This window comes from Bicyclus anynana, chromosome 15 (genome assembly GCF_947172395.1).
Source record: "Bicyclus anynana chromosome 15, ilBicAnyn1.1, whole genome shotgun sequence".
Taxonomy (NCBI): domain Eukaryota; kingdom Metazoa; phylum Arthropoda; class Insecta; order Lepidoptera; family Nymphalidae; genus Bicyclus; species Bicyclus anynana.
In genome coordinates this window covers 7,829,792-7,850,602 of record NC_069097.1, presented here as the reverse complement: position 1 = coordinate 7,850,602, position 20,811 = coordinate 7,829,792, and the positions used below count along the sequence as shown (strand labels likewise).

General features: G+C 35.3%; 1 protein-coding gene across 2 annotated transcripts in view; it reads left to right on the top strand.

Annotated features, from left to right (window-relative positions):
* Positions 1-12,969, top strand: part of LOC112051676 (tyrosine-protein phosphatase Lar) — a 75,146-nt gene extending 62,177 nt beyond the window's left edge. For both annotated transcript variants that reach the window (XM_052885824.1, XM_052885823.1), the window contains 5 exons: positions 33-3,162; positions 3,241-3,351; positions 3,477-3,646; positions 4,524-4,659; positions 6,562-12,969. In XM_052885824.1, the coding sequence (XP_052741784.1) occupies positions 33-3,162; positions 3,241-3,351; positions 3,477-3,646; positions 4,524-4,659; positions 6,562-6,630 (3,616 nt within the window). In that variant the 3' untranslated portion in view covers positions 6,631-12,969. The remainder of the gene's footprint in view (positions 1-32; positions 3,163-3,240; positions 3,352-3,476; positions 3,647-4,523; positions 4,660-6,561) is intronic.
* Positions 12,970-20,811: the final 7,842 nt, after the last annotated feature.

Sequence of the window (20,811 nt, the reverse complement as noted above, 5' to 3'; positions counted from 1 at the left end):
ATGTTTAATTAAAAACGTATTATTTGTTCTAGAAGTGTGGGGCGTGACCCTAATGTATCAATTGAAATAGAATGGGCGAAACCAGCCCAAACTTATGGTGATCTTTTAGGCTATAGAATGAGATTCGGCATTAAAGATCAACCACTAGAAGAAGTTAATTTTACTGGAACCAAAGTTAACTCGCATAAGATTAATGATTTAGAGAGAGGAGTACAGTACGAGTTTAGAGTAGCAGGAAGAAATCAAATAGGAATTGGCCAGGAAACAATCAAATATTGGCTTACGCCTGAAGGTGCGCCCAAAGGACCTCCTGCAAATGTTACTTACCATTTCCAAACTCCTGACGTGATTAGTATTACGTGGGAAGCACCCATAAGAGCAGACAGAAGTGGCAAAATAAAAAAATATGACGTCCAGTTTTATAAGAGAGGAGATCAATCGTCTCTAGTAGAAAAAACAACTGAGCACACAAAAGCCGTATTTACTGGCTTAGAAGAAGATGCACATTATGTGTTTAAAGTAAGGGCTTACACGGATCAAGGTGCAGGCCCTTATAGTAAAGATATTACGGCTCACACTGAAAGGGACATTGGTAGAGCGCCCATGTCAGTCAAAGCCGTTGCCACTTCTGAATCTGGTGTGGAAGTATGGTGGGAACCAGTTCCGTCAAGAAAGAAAATCGTCGGTTATGTTATATTTTTTACAATGACTCCAGTTGAGGATTTAGATGAATGGCAGCAGAAAACTGTTCATGTTACACATTCTGCTGATTTGGAAAACCTAGAAAAATTTGCAGAATATGCTATAGCTGTAGCAGCAAAGACGGCTGATGGTTTAGGAAGGTTATCAGAAAAAGTTACAGTTAAAGTGAAGCCCGAAGAAGTGCCTTTACATCTTAGAGCTCAAGATGTATCCACCCATTCCATGACTTTGTCGTGGTCTCCTCCATTACGTTTAAACCCAGTTAGTTATAAGATTTCATACAATGCAATAAAAGAATTTGTTGATTCGCTTGGAATGACGCAAACGCAAGAAATTCCAAAAAGAGATATAGTTGTTAAACATGATAGAACTTCACACTCCATTAATGATTTATCTCCATTTACTACGTACAATGTGAATATAAGTGCCATACCTAATGATAACTCATATAGACCTCCTACAACGATAACGGTAACTACTCAAATGGCCGCACCTAAACCAATGGTTAAACCGGACTTTTACGGTGTTGTCGATAATGAAATACTTGTAATTCTACCTCAAGCGTCTGAAGAATACGGACCCATATCACATTATTATTTAGTCGTTGTACCTGATGATAAAGCCCATAACCATAAAAACCCAGATCAGTTCCTAACCGATGATTTAATAAAAAATAATGCCAGAACCGATGATGAAAATGCGCCTTACATTGCTGCAAAGTTTTTGCAAAGAAATATACTGTATACTTTTCATCTCGGCAATGACGAAATGTACGAAGGTTTTCTAAATAGAAAATTAAATCTTAATAAGAAATATAGAGTTTTTGTCAGAGCTGTAGTAGATACTCCTCAAAAGCATTTGTATACATCAAGTCCGTTCTCAGAATATTTATCATTAGATATGCGAGAAGCTCCACCTGGTGAAGAGCCAAGACGACCTGATCCGAAGGATATCAATGGAGACCCTGAAATTAGAATAGAGGAAAACAGAAAAGAGGCAGGAATGGTATGGGTTATTGGTCCTATAATAGCAGCGTTAATGTTATCCTTATGTTTAGTGTTGTTATTCATTGTTAAAAGAAGACGACAACCATGTAAAACTCCTGATCAGGCAGCTGTTACACGACCATTAATGTCTGCTGATATAGGGTTCGGTGCACCTTCAGATCCTGTAGAAATGAGACGATTAAACTTCCAAACACCAGCTATGATTTCCCACCCTCCAATCCCTATATCAGAATTATCCGAACATATTGATAGACTAAAAGCAAATGACAATCTCAAATTCTCTCAGGAATATGAAAGCATAGAACCTGGTCAACAATTTACATGGGATCACTCAAATATGGAAGTTAATAAGCCTAAGAACCGTTACGCCAATGTAATTGCCTACGACCATAGCCGGGTCATTCTACAACCAATTGACGGAATCCTCGGTAGCGATTACATAAATGCCAACTATTGTGATGGTTATAGAAAACATAATGCCTATGTCGCAACTCAAGGGCCACTTCAAGAAACGTTTGCTGATTTCTGGCGAATGTGCTGGGAACTACGAACTTCAACAATAGTTATGATGACAAAGTTAGAAGAGAGAACGAGGATTAAATGCGATCAGTACTGGCCTAGCCGAGGTAGCGAGTCATACGGCATGATGACGGTAACCATTGCAGAAGTTCAGGAACTTGCCACTTATTGTATTAGAACATTCCAAGTGACCAGAAATGGCGGTGCGGAGCGTCGAGAAATCAAACAACTTCAGTTCACAGCATGGCCCGATCATGGGGTACCTGATCATCCTGCTCCTTTCTTGCAATTCTTACGTCGCGTCCGTGCTTTGAATCCGCCAGATGCCGGCCCTTTAGTGGTACACTGTTCTGCGGGCGTTGGCCGTACTGGCTGCTTTATTGTTATCGATTCCATGCTTGAAAGAGCCAGACACGAGCGCACAGTAGACATCTACGGCCATGTGACATGTTTACGAGCCCAACGGAACTATATGGTGCAAACTGAAGACCAATACATATTTATCCATGATGCCTTACTCGAAGCTGTCATTTGTGGAGACACCGAAGTGCCGGCTCGTAACTTACATTCGCATATACAGAAGTTGATGCGAATCGACACCATTGAAAACATAACTGGAATGGAATTGGAATTTAAAAAGCTTGCCAATATGAAAGCTGACTCTAGCCGATTTGTGTCCGCTAGCTTGCCATGCAACAAACACAAGAACAGACTTGTACATATTTTACCATTCGAGACTACTAGAGTCTGTTTGACTCCACGAGATAGTTCTGATTATATCAACGCCTCGTTCGTGGATGGATACAGATATAGAGCTGCCTACATAGCTACTCAAGGGCCCTTACCAGACACTACGGATGATTTTTGGCGAATGCTTTGGGAGCACAATTCCACTATCATCGTCATGCTAACTAAATTGAAGGAGATGGGCAGAGTAAGTTTCCATTTCCTATTTGTTGTTTTAGTTATTTATATGATACTCGTATCTAATTATTACTAATATTAATTACAGGAAAAGTGTCACCAGTATTGGCCTTCAGACCGCTCTATAAGATACCAATGCTTTGTGGTTGACCCTATCGCTGAGTACAATATGCCACAGTACATCTTGAGAGAATTCAAGGTAAGCTTTTATTTAAACACACAATTTATAAAAAGACTTCATAGGTTATTTGCTGATATAAAACACAAAATAATGATAACATATGTAATTAAATTATAATTAAACTTCTTAACTTATTTGTTTAGGTCACAGACGCTCGCGATGGCGCCTCTAGGACGGTCCGTCAATTCCAATTCACCGACTGGCCAGAGCAGGGCGTGCCCAAGAGCGGCGAAGGATTCATCGATTTCCTCGGCCAGGTGCACAAGACTAAAGAACAATTTGGCCAAGATGGACCTATCACTGTACACTGCAGGTGAGCATAGACACATGTCTACTTATGACATTCGTCTCTAAATCGTAGTTCTTGAAAATTCAATGATTATTCACTTTAAGATAACGTTAATCCTTGACGTTAGTTTCTTTTTCCGTTTTCAATGTCCAAATTATCCAAATAATGTTTCAATTCTCTAGCTATCACAATATTATGTTAAGAATTATATAACCGGGACCGATTTACTGAGCATTGTTTAGAAGAAACGCAAAGTCCTGACAAGAATTCATAGCCCAAATTAAGACTCAATCTTAAGATCTGATAATTCAAAGCCGCTTATGCCGAGGATTAGATCAATGAGTCACGAGAACGAGAAGTCTTCCTTGACTATCCGTCAATGGCTTTAACGTCTGGAGTGCACCCAGATCTGTCTGCCAAATGGCAAAACCAAACTTAGTTTGAAAAGTCTGGTTGCACGACTGGTATAATAACTAACCAATGCTACTATAGTTATAGATATAGCGCCGGCCCGAAGTGAATTTTAAAATGGAGCGAGATCCAATTATGGCGCCTCTCCTGTTTGCTCCTATTAATATGCAGATACCTATACCAAATTATGAGTGTAAAGAAAGAATGGAACGCGAAGATCTTTATCATACTCTGGGGTGACCAATTGAAAATCAGGCGCAATACCGTTTATGGTTGACTAGGATTATCATTTAGGCGCTCTGTATGATTTAGCGCCTGGAGCGACTGCTCCGTTCGCCGTATGGACGGGCCGGCCCTGGAAGGCATCTCCTGGTCTTTCGAAGGTGCCTTTTTCCGTTAAGACCTTCTAAACGTTTCGCTTCGAAGATTTCGCAGTCATCACTTATAGGCTTTGTAGATTGTAGGTTCTAATGAGCAATGTATTGTGCAGCGCCGGCGTCGGTCGCACGGGCGTGTTCATAACGCTGTCGACGGTGCTGGAGCGCATGCAGTACGAGGGCGTGGTGGACGTGTTCCAGACCGTGCGAACTCTGCGCACGCAACGCCCCGCCATGGTGCAAACTGAGGTAATCCACTTCTGTTACAAAATGAGTTACTAGGCAACACATTCGAACGAGCGATTGTGATAAGTTACACTGTCATTTTATAAAAAAAAAACTAGCTCACGACTGCGCGTAGAAAAAAGTACTTTCATACAAACTTGCACGAGTCCTTAGACTTATCTATACGATTTTCGATATTTCGTGATGAGCGACCTTTCGCTTGTATATACTCGTAGGTACCTGTACAGTGTACATATAGATCCATATATTACATGTATGTAAAAGCTTGTCAACCCGTGCTCCTACCATAAGTAACTACGGCAAGCATCTATGGACTTTGGAAGACATTTTATAAAGGTCTAACCCTCAAAAGTCCAAGTAAGTATAGAGTGTATTTTTTTATATTATGTCGTATAATATTAGGGATTAAAGCTATTAGCTGTTTCTAAACTAAACTATTTAATTAAAAAATAATAATGGTTCAAACTCTATAATACAAAGACGTCCGCTAGTTACGAATAAAAACGATACTTATAAAAAATAACAGTTATGATCTTTCTAAGACTCATATGATAATGCTGAATAGAAAATTGGAAAACATTACATAGTGTCGTAATTATTACACAATTACTTAAAAAGAAGTTAAAAGTTCTTGCTTTCATTTGTATTTCATTACCAATAAGAGGATCGCTTTTTAATTAAAATTTATGCGCTAAGCCACGCTCTGCGACTTACAAACCGCGCTAATTCCATCTCTTCATTACATTTTTGAGGTTAAGAGATTTTAGATGAATTCAAAAAATGAGCAAAACTTTTTATTCTTTTTTATAGCAAAACTGAATTAAGACGAATATTTCGTTACTAAATTGGCTTCGTAGTTTGATATCAAAATCTGAATAATAAAATTTGATAAACATAAGTACAGTTAATTCAGTTGAAATGTGTGAGCTAAATAGTTATTGCTACAGTAAATAAAATTTATTATACATAATGTATAATAAATAATTAATAACAATATAATAATTTCATTATTAGAACCAATACACGATACCTAAATTAACCTTGAGGATTTGTAACATACTCGTACCTCAGACTAATTACATAAAGACCAGTATCGAACCCAAATTCACGAACAAAATTGTCTGTCATTTTTTGAAAAAAAACTAACTTAGATTAATGAACTCGTATATATCGTATACTAAACTACGAGTAGAATTTTATGACCGTTTTTACTCAACTACACAAAAACTTATTTTTACGGAGCTCTTTAACCGACAAACACGATTACGACTATGAAACGTCGATTCTATAGAGTTTTTATAATCACATCAGTGGCCTAATTCACTATTTTGGTCTTTAATATCAACTTATTGAAGTGGACAATAAAGTGTCACCTACATAATATAAGATATACACCGTTCGTACCGGATGACATTTGTAATTTGTATAATAGTATGTGGATGACATTTTATAAATTGATTTGTCTTTTATTTTGATGGATTGATAATAAAAACCAAAATAGAAAATAGGCCAGCTGATCGTTGTAAAAAATCGCATTATCGCATCTATTTGTTGGAAACCCTAATTCCAACCAACTCTATGGAAGGTACCATCCATACAATCGCCTTTCAGCTGTAAATTCCTTGTATCGGCTAAGTAATTATTTTAATGGAATTAGCTTACACCGTACAAGGGTCGCGTTTCTAAGCCGGCTGTAAATTGTAGATGGGGACAATACTGATGCTAACATAGATTATAAACGTGCCAATATTACAAATAAATATTGTTATTCTTCTAATTCTGATCGTATTGAACATTCATTTTCTTGTAAATTTTATTTTTGACATTGTTTTTGTTATATTTTTATAAGACAAAACAACGTTTGCCGGGTATTACCTACTATAATATTTGATTTTTTTGTCGTAGGACCAGTACGAATTCTGCTATCGCGCTGCGCTGGAGTACCTCGGCTCGTTCGACCACTACGCCAACTGACGCTGAGATATACTCGTCTAAACTAACCCTTAGAACACCCTGCCGTGTATCGCCTAAGACAGAATGAAAAAAATAAATTATCTATGGTACTTAATCATGACGTAAACTCGTGTTGTTAATCTGCGTTAATGTAACAGACGTTCGAAATTTAAATTTTAGTCGGTTATTCTGCAAGTTATTCACATTTTTTATTTAATATGAAATTGAGGTAAGGCTTATAGTAGCAAAGAACCAATTTCTTTGCTCGACATGTCTTGAGCACTGCCGTGCCACCAGATGAGGCGTTTGTTATTTTATTACAAGTATTTACATATTATTAAAATCATGACATTATTTTTGTCTTCAATTAATACTGTTACTGTACCTATAATAATCATCAATAAGAAGTCTTTCTACATTTACAATATACTCCTATCTTAATTATTTTATATTTAAAATCTTGATTTTTTATAATTCATTCTGTAAAATCACATGTTATTATTTTTACAATATAATCATAAAACGGTTTTATTTTAATCACAGTATTATTTTTCACCAAAAAAAAAATACGTCTGTTACAAAAACAATTATACCTAACAACATGGATGTTTTAATTATACATTTTTCACTCGAGTTAGACCCATATTGAAACTACTATCGGTACCCTGCAATTTACACAACACGTTATTATGTAATCTAATAATAGTAGGCAGGTAAATTATATAAATCATATACTACTTAAAACTTTACTTACATTTGATACAATTATGTATCAAATGTTTTGAGTTATTTTGAGGAATTATGGATTTATTTATCATGGAATTGACTCTGAAGTTAATGTTTCTAAGATTTAGTTTACTCGTGATCAGTGAATTAATATGGGTCTAAATCTTTTGTTCGTAACCTATAAATTGCCAAATGATACATGGTTTTTTATATAAATTTCGCTTAAGATAGATAGTTAGATTTAAATCGTTAGATACGCCTACTCTTTAATTTGAGATTGTGATTTTTTACTCTACAAGTTAGCTATTGACTACCGGTGGTAACTAGCCACTGCCGATTTCACTGTTTGGTGAAATATGTGAACTTCTCATTTATGCGTGTCAACTGTGTGTGATGTGTTTAGATATGCGGTTAATAAATAAAGGAACTATTTAATTATACCTATACAAATAAATGCATATTGAGAAAATAGAAACACTGTGTATTTCTTTGAATCATGTATCTACGATGAAAATCTATGTCTATCTATATGTATTGTTATTTAAAAAAAACACGGCAGGGTTTATTACCATCAATAATGGCGAAGTTTTCTCGAATACTGAAAAAAAAACTAAATTGTATCACAAGTTTGTTCGCAAAAAATCTCGTATACCTTATGAGGCTAACACGTACCAGTGCCTAGGAAAATGTTACTTATGATGTATATTTACAAATGACGACCATTTGGCAAACATGATTGTGAATTGGAAGGGTAAATAACTTTAATGAATTTCTTTGTGAATAACCCTGCGGACAAATTGGGTAACTTTGCATTTATTTTTCAAGTTTTTGAACTACACAAACGGGACAATATTTTTTTTAAAGTGTGTTTATTGTTTGGTGACGTTTTTATTGACGTAGGTACTAGTTTTCAAGATAAATTTTGTGATCTTTTAGAATATGAATGAAGAAATGCATAAAAGTGGTCTATTACGCATACGTATTCCGGAAAATATCAATGCAATTTTTATTTTTAGGCAAAGTTACCCAAACTCAATTTACCATAGATAATAAAGAAGTTTTAAGCTGTTTTCTGTACTACCTTGTGTAATCCAAATTTTTTACTTATTTGGAAACTTACACTAACGGTCCATGTGCTTAATATGAAATTTGTACTTGCGTAATCGTTTCCGATCATTGAAAACTTTAAACGTCAAAGTAAAACGGATCCATTTGGATAAAATTCTGTGTATACCTACTGTTTTCTTTTACTTGCTAGGAGTTGACTTACATTTAAACTTTTTGTCCATATTTATAGCACAAAATATTATAAATTCCATTTAACAAATATATTAATATTTTACTATGACGTTACAAGTTACAACTTGATGTTTCATTAATCGAAACCTGTGGAGCTAATGTTTTTATAACTCGCTAGTGTGAATCTGAAATTCGTCTCTAACTCTCTCTGTCTAACACAATATTATAGACAGAGAGAGATATATATGAATTCGTAGCTCACACTATCGAGATACAGAACTACTCTACTGCTACGGTTGAAAATGTGCAAATTTTCTCATATTAAGGACCCTTTCAACGAAAACACGCATGACGTCATTCGCATTTTCACTGTCTACTTGACTGTACGAATGACGCAAACAGCTTATATTTAACCATATGTAACAAAGAACTTTGAGCGCTGCAGTTCATGCTATTTTTTAATAATATTATGCAACATTATCTAAAGTTAGGAAAAATAAAATATCGGAAAAGAAATTTCGTAATGGCGGATTATTAAAAAAACTAACCATTTTGCAGCGGAATACACGAGCAAATTATATCGTACTATAATTATTATTATAGACCAAGAGATGATCAACTATTTGTTCATTGGTTTTCACCTCTCCGTATTTTTAATTAAAAAAGAATACTAAACGTACAAGCAACCAGTTTTAGAAACTATGTTTCTCTACTGTATAATTTGAAAGATCTTTATTATGCTAGTTTGTACAAATACGGACCGGGCCACGACCATTTTGAATAAATCGTTTATTGATCTTGGAAAATTAGAATTGAATCAGTGCGCTTAGAGGACGTTATGCGACTATTATAATATTTTACTCTGATGATCACATAATATAATATATCTTATACGACATTATATTGTAAAATGTATAAATAGTTATTGCAGCTGTAATTAGAAGTTTATTTTTCATATCGGGTGTTAAATACGTTTAGTAGTGTAAATTTGTGGTAAAAAAAAAATAATAACATGTTTCATTAATGCAATATAACAAACTCTTTAGGACGAATCGGCTGTGTCGTGTGAAATTCTGTCATGTGCGTAGTAGATATGTAATTTGTGTAAATAGCTATAATTTAACATATTTTTGTTGCTTTAAAGTCGGTCTATGCTCTAAGTTCCTCTCTTTTATGGGAGAGTTTTATGCCCAAATGTTGGGTCATTAATTAGGGTGAAGCTGATTACTTCTATATATTTCTCTTGCCCATTCCATGTTTAAATTTATTTAAATCTTATCATAAACAATAAAAAGCGAGGCTACCATAGACTAATATTGTGTACAGTAAATCACATTTTTAAGTTACAATACAAAAATACTTCAGCGAATTCCATACCTTCAATTAATGTTCGCCTTTTAATTTTACGATAAAGTTTTCAATCAAACCTAAAAACTGATAAAATAAAATTTTAAAAATCAGTTGAGATTTTAATCAAAGTAAAATTGTTCTTCTACTTATAAATATAGGAACTTGTAAATGTGGTTCTACTGTATTTTAGATCATTTATGATAAGATTTTTGAATATCATGACAGAAATAAAATTAAGTCAGTTTAGGTAACGAAATTGCTACGTTTTAGGTAGACCTCTTGTTCTGTTACTCAGCTATCTATTTTATTGTTTTTTTTATAGATTTAGGACATATTTTTTAACATCACTGCCCCCAGTAGGTGAAGACGGTGATTCAATGACATATCTATTTGTTAGGTAGAAAAAAATGTTTTGTCGGTGTGTTGTAATGTTTTAATGAAATTGTAAGGAAATGATTCGAATATGAATCGAATCGTAAACTATTAGAATGGTGTAGTCGAAAATTATCGATGACGCCTAGTAAAAAATCCAAGTCACGTTTATTAGACAAAATAATTTAAAATATTGTTGACAGCTTTATTATTTTTGTCTTTCTAGAGTGAAGTGCATGGTTCTAAGCAACAAAACGCGGTCGCCTATTTTATATTGTTTATTATTTTAATTTTGCGCTTTTTCGCATTTAAACCTTATTTTCTTCGGCTCATAACACCCTTCATACTATTTTAAGCTATCTTTAAGTGTAGAATTGTTTAACCTTTTACAATAACCTCTTGCCCAATATCGTATTAAGGTTATTAGGTTTTCCACTCGTTTTATACAATCTATACATTATATCGATCTACGAGTACGTGTAAGTTAAAGTTGAGCTTTTGACCTAGTATTAAAAACATAATATGCATTCTACGAAATCTGGAGGTAGCTTGTAGTCTTTAAAAATAATACACCATAAACAAAACAATAAATACAATATTATTTTATTTAGGATATCTTGCGCATTTTTCCTATAATATTATTTTAATAATAAATCAATCTTTAATACAAATGTGATCATGGACACTCTTTTAACCGCCACTACTTCTAGTTGGACTTTATCGTTTTATCTATGGTGTAAAGAAGACTACTCGCTCTGTAAACAGTAACACGGTCGACGTCAACTGCCAATCGTTCACGTAGAAATAATAAAACTTAAGGTGTATCGATAAATCGAAAACGTACGTAGGTTTTAATGAAAAAAATATTGTTAAATTGAGGTTATAGTGAAAATTTAATACTCGTTGATGAATCGTATATGTAATCAGATGTGCTTACACGCTAGTGAGAGCCTAACAACCACTTTGGGTAAGGTATTTAATCAAGTACCTAGTTATTACACTTCCATCAAATACCTCCTCAAATTTTCGTCATGGGCTCTTAGACTATAAATCGAATGAAATATAAATATTTTTTTCTTTTAGCCTCTTATGCTGTTGAAATACTATTAAATCAAAACCTTCGATGTTACCTTAATTATGAATTATGTTTTTAATACATATCTACCTAATCAACTTTACATGATATGTGCCACACCGTTTTTCATTATTATTTCGTTTTTACATTTGTTATTGACGCCATTTTCGTGTTCATAAATAAAAAAAATACTTTATTGTAATGTTGCCATTATACGGAATTACCACTACGAAGGTATAACAAATAACATTGAAATCTTTTGTTATATCATTTTATTACGTTACGTTATAACATTATTATATTATTTTCAAATTGCAAAACTCAGTAAAAATTACGCACATTACCGACCTGTAAAATAGTAATCCATATTTTTTTTTTACTTGATACATTTTTTTTTTGTGACAAATGACGAAATCAGCAACGCAGCAATATGAAAATATTTTAGGCATTATCGATACTGCAATTTCCACAGCGTTGCATGTTGCAAACATTAAAAAATATAAAGTGATACTTTACAATTAGTGACGTTTCCCTATAATACAAGTTTGTATTAAATCTATATGATGCATATTTTGCTGCACACAAGTCTCAATTAATATGTTATAATATTTCAACTCCTTTCACATTACTCATGTGTGAAAAATACCTATTCATTTATTACAATATAGAGATGTGTGTAGAGCATTGCCACCACCATTTTCTGCTACCATGTTGATAATGTCAGTATTGTTTATACGAATGCAACAACTATAAAACAATGCCATAAATAGGTGCTGTATGAATGTAATTCCATTTTTAGTACAAAATAATGTGTTAAAAACAAATCATGTTTGTATCCAATGTTAATTTGTAATTTGCGTGTATGTAAAAGACTGATTTACTACATTTTTTCCATGTGTTCTTAATTAATTTTGTAAACTGATTTTATGGTCTCCTGTGTAGCTAGCAGTATAGGAGTGTATGATTATTTTAATATATTTAGATAATTGTAAGTTTCTTTATATAAATATTAAGTTTTAAGTGATTTCTACAACTGCCTGGCGTGGAGGGGAACCAAAATTATTGTTTTTATTTTCTTCCATATTATAAAAATTAACAGTGTGATATGGAGTTTATTTTTGCCAAAAAAAAATGTTTAAAATGAAAATATTAGTATTTTTATAAAGCAATAAGAAATTAAACAAAATGGACAAATATATTATAAACCAAGATGTTTAATTTTTCGAACGTAATAATTTTAGTTCCCCCGTGTATTGTAATTAACTTAAAATTAAAAATGTACATGTTAAATTGCATTATTTTTAATGTATTCAATGTTGCAATCCTTAATGAAGTAGCCGCCTTGCGTTTTGTATATTTTGAATTGCTAAGTTGGTACGGTGTTGCCATAGCTTAAATATATTTTAATGCAAAAAATTAAAAGATGGCGGGCGCAATAATGAAGGCGGGACGGTGTGTGAATGTATTTAGTAGGAGTTCGTAGACGATGATTATTTTGTAAAAGGAATTAAACTCTCCCGCCCTGCGTCTCGAGACACGGTGGATTCGCAAATTATACATAATTTATATGAAGAAATAAATTTATGTGAGGCGATATATTTGTTCGTTTTTTTTTTCATTACTCCCCTTCCTTTAATTAGATACAGAGAACGAGATTATTAATTGAATTTATGAAATTGAAATAATGAATTTGAAGATAAAAATCCGATGTGAATGAAAAAAAAGTTAATTATATATCTAGATAGGCTCGAATTTGAAAAAAACATGAAAAAAGTAATTTCGGAGACTTGCATAAACAGACTAAGTACATACCGGGATAGAAGGTAACGAACTATATCTGTACAAAATGTTATCAAAATTTAGGCAACACGTACACGCGTCAGTTAAGCGGGCTAATAATAATTATGTTAATGTTATAGCGAATACATACGCTTGGATTTAATTTTGAAAATAGTCAAAATAGCTACATAAGATCTCAAAACATCATTCCAAGGACATCTGATAAAAACTCGGTTTACCTGAATTTCCAGAATTTATTTTTAATTTTATTGGTAATTTTCAATTTTTATTAAGGGGTAATCAAAACAATTTTTGTTTCATTTTCATAATCTCACAAATTATTAGATACTATAGCATAATGTGATATTCTGAAGTTTATGCATCTTATAGTGACAAACATTCATCTTTACTTACCTTACAGACTTTATGATATACATAAAACTCCACTCGCTCGCCCGGGGCACTCAGGTGGCTAGAGTCTGCCCTGCAAGCAAATGTATAGCCGCCTACATTCTAATTAACAAACAGCAATACGTTTTCATTGAGCCAATTTGTGTTGACGCAATACTTAGATAATGTGATTATCTTGGTAACAATGTTAACCGGAGACGTGATTCGAATAATGTTTATAACTAACGAGATTCAGTGAAGATAAGCTATTGTATTACTGTGCTATGATATAGAACAATATAATGTGTGCAGGATCGTGAAGAAATTAATAATATAAATTTTTCACGTTACACTTTTTTAAACTTGATCTCTTTTTAAACTTTTATTACCGTTTCCTTTCATCGCTAAAGGCACGCTACGCGTTTCAAAAGAAGGCTCTAACATGATTAATTACTTTTCACATTTTACTAAATCGATAGGGCTGTATGTTTAAATCACCGGCTTAGTCCGCCGGGCGCCATATTGGTCGCCGCGCACGGGAAATAATCCCGCCATAAATATCTGAATGACGTTTGTCTGTGGTTAACAAAGAATAGGTTTTATTTAACTGTGTTTCTTTTTGCTTACAAAATTAATGCTTTGTTTTAGCTAAAGGTTTAGAAATTGGAAGAAATCCTTTATAATTATTACTAGCAGACGCCCGCGACTTCGTCCGCGCGGAATTCAGTTTTTCACAAATCCCGCAGGAACCATGCATATTTCCGGGATGAAAAGTAAAAAGCCTATGTGTTAGTCCAGAGTGAAATATATTTCCATTCCAAATTTCAGCCAAATCGCTTTAGTAGCCGCAGCGTAAAAGAGGAACAAACATACTTACACACTTTCACACACATAAACTTTCGCCTTTATAATATTAGTGTGATGTGAAGTGTGATATTGTGATAGTGATAAGCACGTACCACTTGCCAACACATTGGTGGCCATTTTGTCTATTTCTCTTCAGGACAGGAGATATTATGTTGTTAGTAGCATTCTCGGCGTACTGTACTGGACTTCCTACTAGTTTAAAAGAACAATAGAAATCCTCTGATTGAAAACACCGATTAAAAACTTTACGATGAAGAACGTAATGTAATGGGTAAGATAAAATGCACACAACTGAAAAGTTGGATGTGCATGCCCCGGACCGGATTCGAACCCACACCCTCCGGAATCGGAGGCAGAGGCTATATCCACTGGGCTATCACGGCTCTCTGATGATGACCTACTTATTTCTATTCAGTAACATGCTCAAAAAAGCATTATTTGTTTTCAGTAACTTACTCTAGCATATAAAGTACCTAACCGAAAAAATCAGTTGCTGATCGTCACTGGTCTTCTAGCCAAAAATTTTGTAAAGGTATAATATCGAGTGAAAAAACGTACCTAATAATCTTTGCCATTTTTGGAAGCTAATTAAAAACGTGTACCTACCTTCTAGCTTCTCGTATTTGACCCCCCGCATCTTGGAGGCAGAAATATGCAATTTGTCGGGCCACATAATTACAGGGCGCTACCCGCTCCTTAATTCTTAAATAAGAAAGGCGAACGATGTCACGCAAAATAAGGCTTAATTTAACAGAAGTAATGGATATTACAGTGGGGCCGTATTTTGTAAAATGTACGGTGAATACTTCTGTTGAACGTCACAAGTAATGAATTAAACAAAAGTTATTCACGCATGAAACCTTATTAGATCCCATCGAGCCATATAGTCTAAGGAGGAGTCTAATTCTAATAGAGTCCAAAACTTAAATGTTAACATTATATGTTAACATTTAAATTTTGGATTTAAATTATGATATGGGGGCAAGCGGCAAAAATTATTGGGAGAAAATTGACTTATTCCAATACTCAAAATTGATATGCAACAAGTTTAATACTTTTACATAACAAACTAGGCTCAAAAACCTATGCTATTCTAACAAAGTACTAGTAATACAATATTAATAAATTAATAAAACAAATAAAAAAACCCGACTGCATAACTGAAAAGAAAAAAGGCAAGCTCAGTCCAGAAGTGTAGAAAGCAATTAGAAAACAGTCGGGACATGTTAAATAATGTAGAAGAAAATCATTCTATCCAATATCTAAGGTCCCGACTGTTTTCTAATTGCTTTCTACACTTCTGGACTGAGCTTGTTTTTTTTCTTTTCTCAGATTTGCAGGTTGTCTCACGATGTTTTTCCTTCTTTTAGCTGGTGGGAGGCTTTGGCCGTGGCTAGTTACCACCGTATCGACAAAGACGTACCGCCAAGCGATTTAGCATTCCGGTACGATGTCGTGTAGAAACCGAAAGGGTGTGGATTTTCATCCTCCTCCTAACAAGTTAGCCCGCTTACATCTTAGATTGCATCATCACTTACCATCAGATTAGATTATAGTCAAGGTCTAACTTGTAAATAATAAAAAAAAAGTTTGAGACACGTGATATTTAATTTCATAAATAATGAACGTAACTGAAAAGTTGATGATGCATGCCCCGGACCGGATTCGAACCTACGCCCTCCGGAATCGGAAACAGAGGTCATATCACGGATCTCATATTAATATCATCAATTATAAGGTTAACAGACACAAAGCAGCGCAAGCGTATGCCCTTCCAAGAAATCATCATCATCAATTATCAGCCGATGGACGTCCACTGCTGGACATAGGCCTCTTGCATGGACTTCCAAACAAACCGGTCTCGAGCCGCTAGCATCCAGCAACCCGCTTGATGTCTTCGGTCCACCTAGTGGTGTATAATCCACCAACACTACAAACGGTCTTTCACGTAATGCTTTAACTGAATTTAAAGCTGCCAATCGTCCTATTCAGCGCTGTAGAATAGGTATATTCTCCAATGCAGTTCTCCGTTATAAACTGTATTAATTCAGGCAGATATATTCAAACTTCATCCGGCAGTCATTGATATGCAAACATGCCACCGTGTCAATTGTAGAACTATTCGTATTCTGTCTTGGACGAGCGAGGCTATCACTGAACGCAAGCTTCTATTCGACTAACGCCTTGGATTTGGATAGGTTACTTTGAATTGCCTTGCATCGAATGACTGATAGTAACGGCATATTAAAGCGAGTAATTCGAGAACGATCTCGAATTACTCGCATACGTAATGTGATATAGGTAATATTTAATTCCTTGGAAAATGCCTTAATATTAGGTATATAGCCCGACCCAGGAACCTAAAAATCTGAATCCGCATAATCTAACTACAGGACCATTGCGGAAGTTGTTTTTAAATTACAGTGAAATAGTTTCATCATTATCAACCCATATTCGGCTCACTGCTGAGCTCGAGTCTTCTCTCAGAATGAGAGGGTTTAGGTCAATAGTCCACCACGCTGGCCCAATGCGGATTGGCAGACTTCACACACGCAGAGAATTAAGAATATGCAGGTCACGATGGTTTTCCTTCACCGTTTGAGACACGTGATATCTAATTTCTTAAAATGCACACAACTGAAATGTTGGAGGTGCATGCCCCGGGCCGGATTCGAACCCACACCCTCCGGAATCGGAGGCAGAGGTCATATCCACTGGGATATCACAGCTCACATTAATATAGTAATAGGTAATATTTAATTTCTTGGAAAATACCTCAATAGTAGGTATATAGCCCGATCCAGGACTCGAACCTTATGATCTTAATCCGCATAATCGAAGTAGGTACAGTACCATTGAGGAAGTTGTTTTTAAATAATTACAGTGAAATAGTTTAATTGTGGGTTATTAATTAGGCACGCAGGCAAATTAACAAAATAATAAAGCCTTTTTGTGCGTGATGCCATTTTATTAGTTTCTTAGAACTTTAGTCTTTTTTATTTTGCTTCAATTTATCTATTTCTTTAATGATTGGCCTTATAAAAAGAATCAAAATCACTCAGTGGGCGATGGAGCCTTATTGCGACCCTCATTAAAAAGCACAAAGTCACTCAGCGGGCGATGGAGCCTTATTGCGACCCTCATTAAAAAGCACAAAGTCACTCAGAGGGCAATGGTGCGAGCTATCCTTCTCTGCGTGGTCGAAGCAGAAATGAGGAGATCCGCTGAGGAACTCCTCATTTCTCGCGACTCGCTGAGCTATTTCAGTGACTTTGGTTCTTCAGAGGATCTCCTCATTTCTGATTCGTACACGCAGAAAATCTCCAAGCATAGCTCGCTCCATCGCCCGCTGAGTGTCTTGTACTTTACCTTGTACCTACCTACTTCTTTTTTTAAGAAACTTATTGTAAATTCCACCAAGACCAATGTGTGGCAATGTTTCAATCTTAAAAAGCAACCGAGATCATTAATTATTTATTAGTTAAGCCCCAAGCGCAACCCTCCTGGGGCGACGAAGATCTTTATTAAGTGGCACAATTCATTTGGGGAAGGGAGATGGATCGGCTTCGTTTATAATAAACAATATTGTCCGCGTAAATGAGTTCGCTTTAGTTTAATTTCTGGGCTCAGGTATGATATCGTGCGGCGTGCGATTGTTTTAAAATGATAATAGCTAATGTTCTTTAATTAAACACAGGCGAAGTCGCGGACTAAATTCGAATAACCATTGTTATGGAATTTACAAAACATTTGCAATTATTGTTTGATTGATCGTTTGATATCCACGTTTCAATTCGCAAAGCAAAAGTGCGGAATGCGTTTCCGAGTTCCAGGGTCTGTTTCCTACCACCCACAACTTGAACACCTTCAAGGCTCTTTTTTGTGTTTATTTTCGTATGATTCTTATGTGCAGTGTTATATGGACTTAGACCGACTCCGACTTCGGCCACCAACCGGCTCACTGTAGAGACGGCGTCTAGGCATGTGCGCTCAAACTTTTGCAAAGATAATGCTCTTCATCTTGCGAGATCTTTAAGCGCCAGTCTATCTTTCAAAAACAAAATGCCACGGCAGACAATCTCTGCAATTTCACCGATTTCATTAATTTTAATTTAAATATTTTTTTCTTGATTTAATTTTTGTTTTTCTAACTACCCTCTAGTACCTATACCTTATGGCAGTTTCTAAGTAGTCATGTATATATAATTATGCTATTACGAACGGCAAACGATTATACAAATACCTTACAATACAGTTCACAAAAGATATGAATCTCATTACAAACAACAAGGGTGATATCACAACAATCTCTTGTGTGAAGCACGTTTCCGACACCCCATAAATATGTTGATATGGTTGATATCAAAGAAGTGTGCGACCCTCGTTAAAAAAGGTATTGTACAAGTGACGTTTCTTTTATCAGATTAATTTTAAATAGGTTTTATTGTGGTTGTAGGTATCGCGGGGTTTGCACAGAGCAGCTCTGACGCAGAACGCTTAAAATTACCTTACCTACCTGTTTATTACCTTATCAAGAAACAAGGGCAAGATTTTTCATTTTATTTCCTTCACCTACCACGAGGTGCGTCCTTCGGCTTCTCGAAGTACCACATGTAGCATGGATTCACCGTGCAGGTACCGGGTCTATCGTGTGGCAGAGAGATAAAAAAAATTAAACCCAAAAAAGGATTTGAATTTTCAATTTTGCCTAAAATCTCTTAATAATGAAAATTGCAATAAGGACATTCAGAAGAAAAAAATAATTTACCTACTCATCACTTCTCAATTAAAGTGTACTGTTTAAGTACTGTTTAATAAAATTAAAGATATTCGTTCGTTAGTTGTCTCCTCATTGTTTCTTGTACTCACTTTTACTTAGATATTTCAAAATCCATTTGTTTTGAATCCTTATGAACGGAGCGTATCCCCCTCTATAAGTTGAGACAACGCAAATCGTCTCTACTGCTTAATTAGTCTATGCTAAAGGATTTATCGTACAAAGTAATGCATAATTTATACACATTAATTAGGTATGCTTGTAATAACAAGTGGGCGAATAAAGGCGTCCAGAGGAAATGAAAGTAAGTATAATATTTAAGCTCGTTACATTTGTAATTTTAAATTTTTTACTTAAAAGGTCTTATATCTGGCCTTAAAAATACTCTAATGAGATACCATCCTTCCTTTGGTCTTTTATAATTTTACGGTAAAATCTACTTTAAACAAGTTAGGCAACTCCCATGAACCCGCCAGTAAACCTCGTCTTCCACCATATGTTCCTAACCCGTGCATTGCATTTTCTGCTGGAGGCACCTATATATGGACCCCCACCTCGTAGTCATTGGCCATCTTGGCTACTCAATTTTTTTAAATAATTGCCATATCTTTTAAATATGGCCAATATTCCCGTTGCCCTCCAACTAGTCAGAAGGCTGTTAAGACTGGGTACGACAAAGTACAGCGGGCGGGGATCGAACCACAACCTCGGTGATGAGTCGGGCCCTTTTACCACTGAGCTGAGGCATTGTATATAAGTAGTTATAAAATTATTTGTACCTATAGTGTTATGATTTCTTATATTAATAGATTAACCCTAGATTACTAACTACCTTCGAGTAACGTTATCACTAACCCTTCATAATTTACACGTCATATTAAAACATCTAAACCTTTCGTATTTTTTACGACGATCACACGATATATCCCAACCTAATAAGCGTACATCCGCAATGAGTGATTACAGGTCACTTATGGCATATTGTTACAAGTTCCTCGATTACGGTTAGTATTAATATTCATTACTTATGTTATTGTGGAGGGGAGGTATCAGTGTTGGTATAATTAAGAGGATCTTCAGCTCAGTTGTTTGTTAGGCAGCATGGACACCGTCACGCTGCCAGTCGCGTTAGTGAGTTTGTGCAATAATGTTTTATTTTAATTATTAATAATGTGTTGTGTTGTACTTAATGATAATGTTTTGTGTTGTAACTGTTGATCATAAATTTTGCAAGGTATGGAAAACATGTCGGCCAGGGAAGGTGAGTGTTTATACATTCTGAAAGGATACTATAAACCTACACCTAAGGTTACTGGGAGCTGCTCGAGGTTTTCCTCTACCATAAAATAATGGGGCAATCACAGTGGCTGCTACCCGTCACCTCGCAATACGGTACTATAGCATGGAGAGTTCATTCATAACACTCCCGATGGTACGCGCGGGTCGGAGGGGCGTGTAGCGATGAATGAAAAACCCACGATTGATGCAGCTCACTTCCCCGCACGCACGATTTCACATTCACGTAGTCTTTCCCCCCGTAGCCCGCATATCATGGGAGTGTCATCAACGAACTTGCCAAGCTATACAAACGGGCGGAGTCACCGCGTTGGGGATCTAACCGAAACAC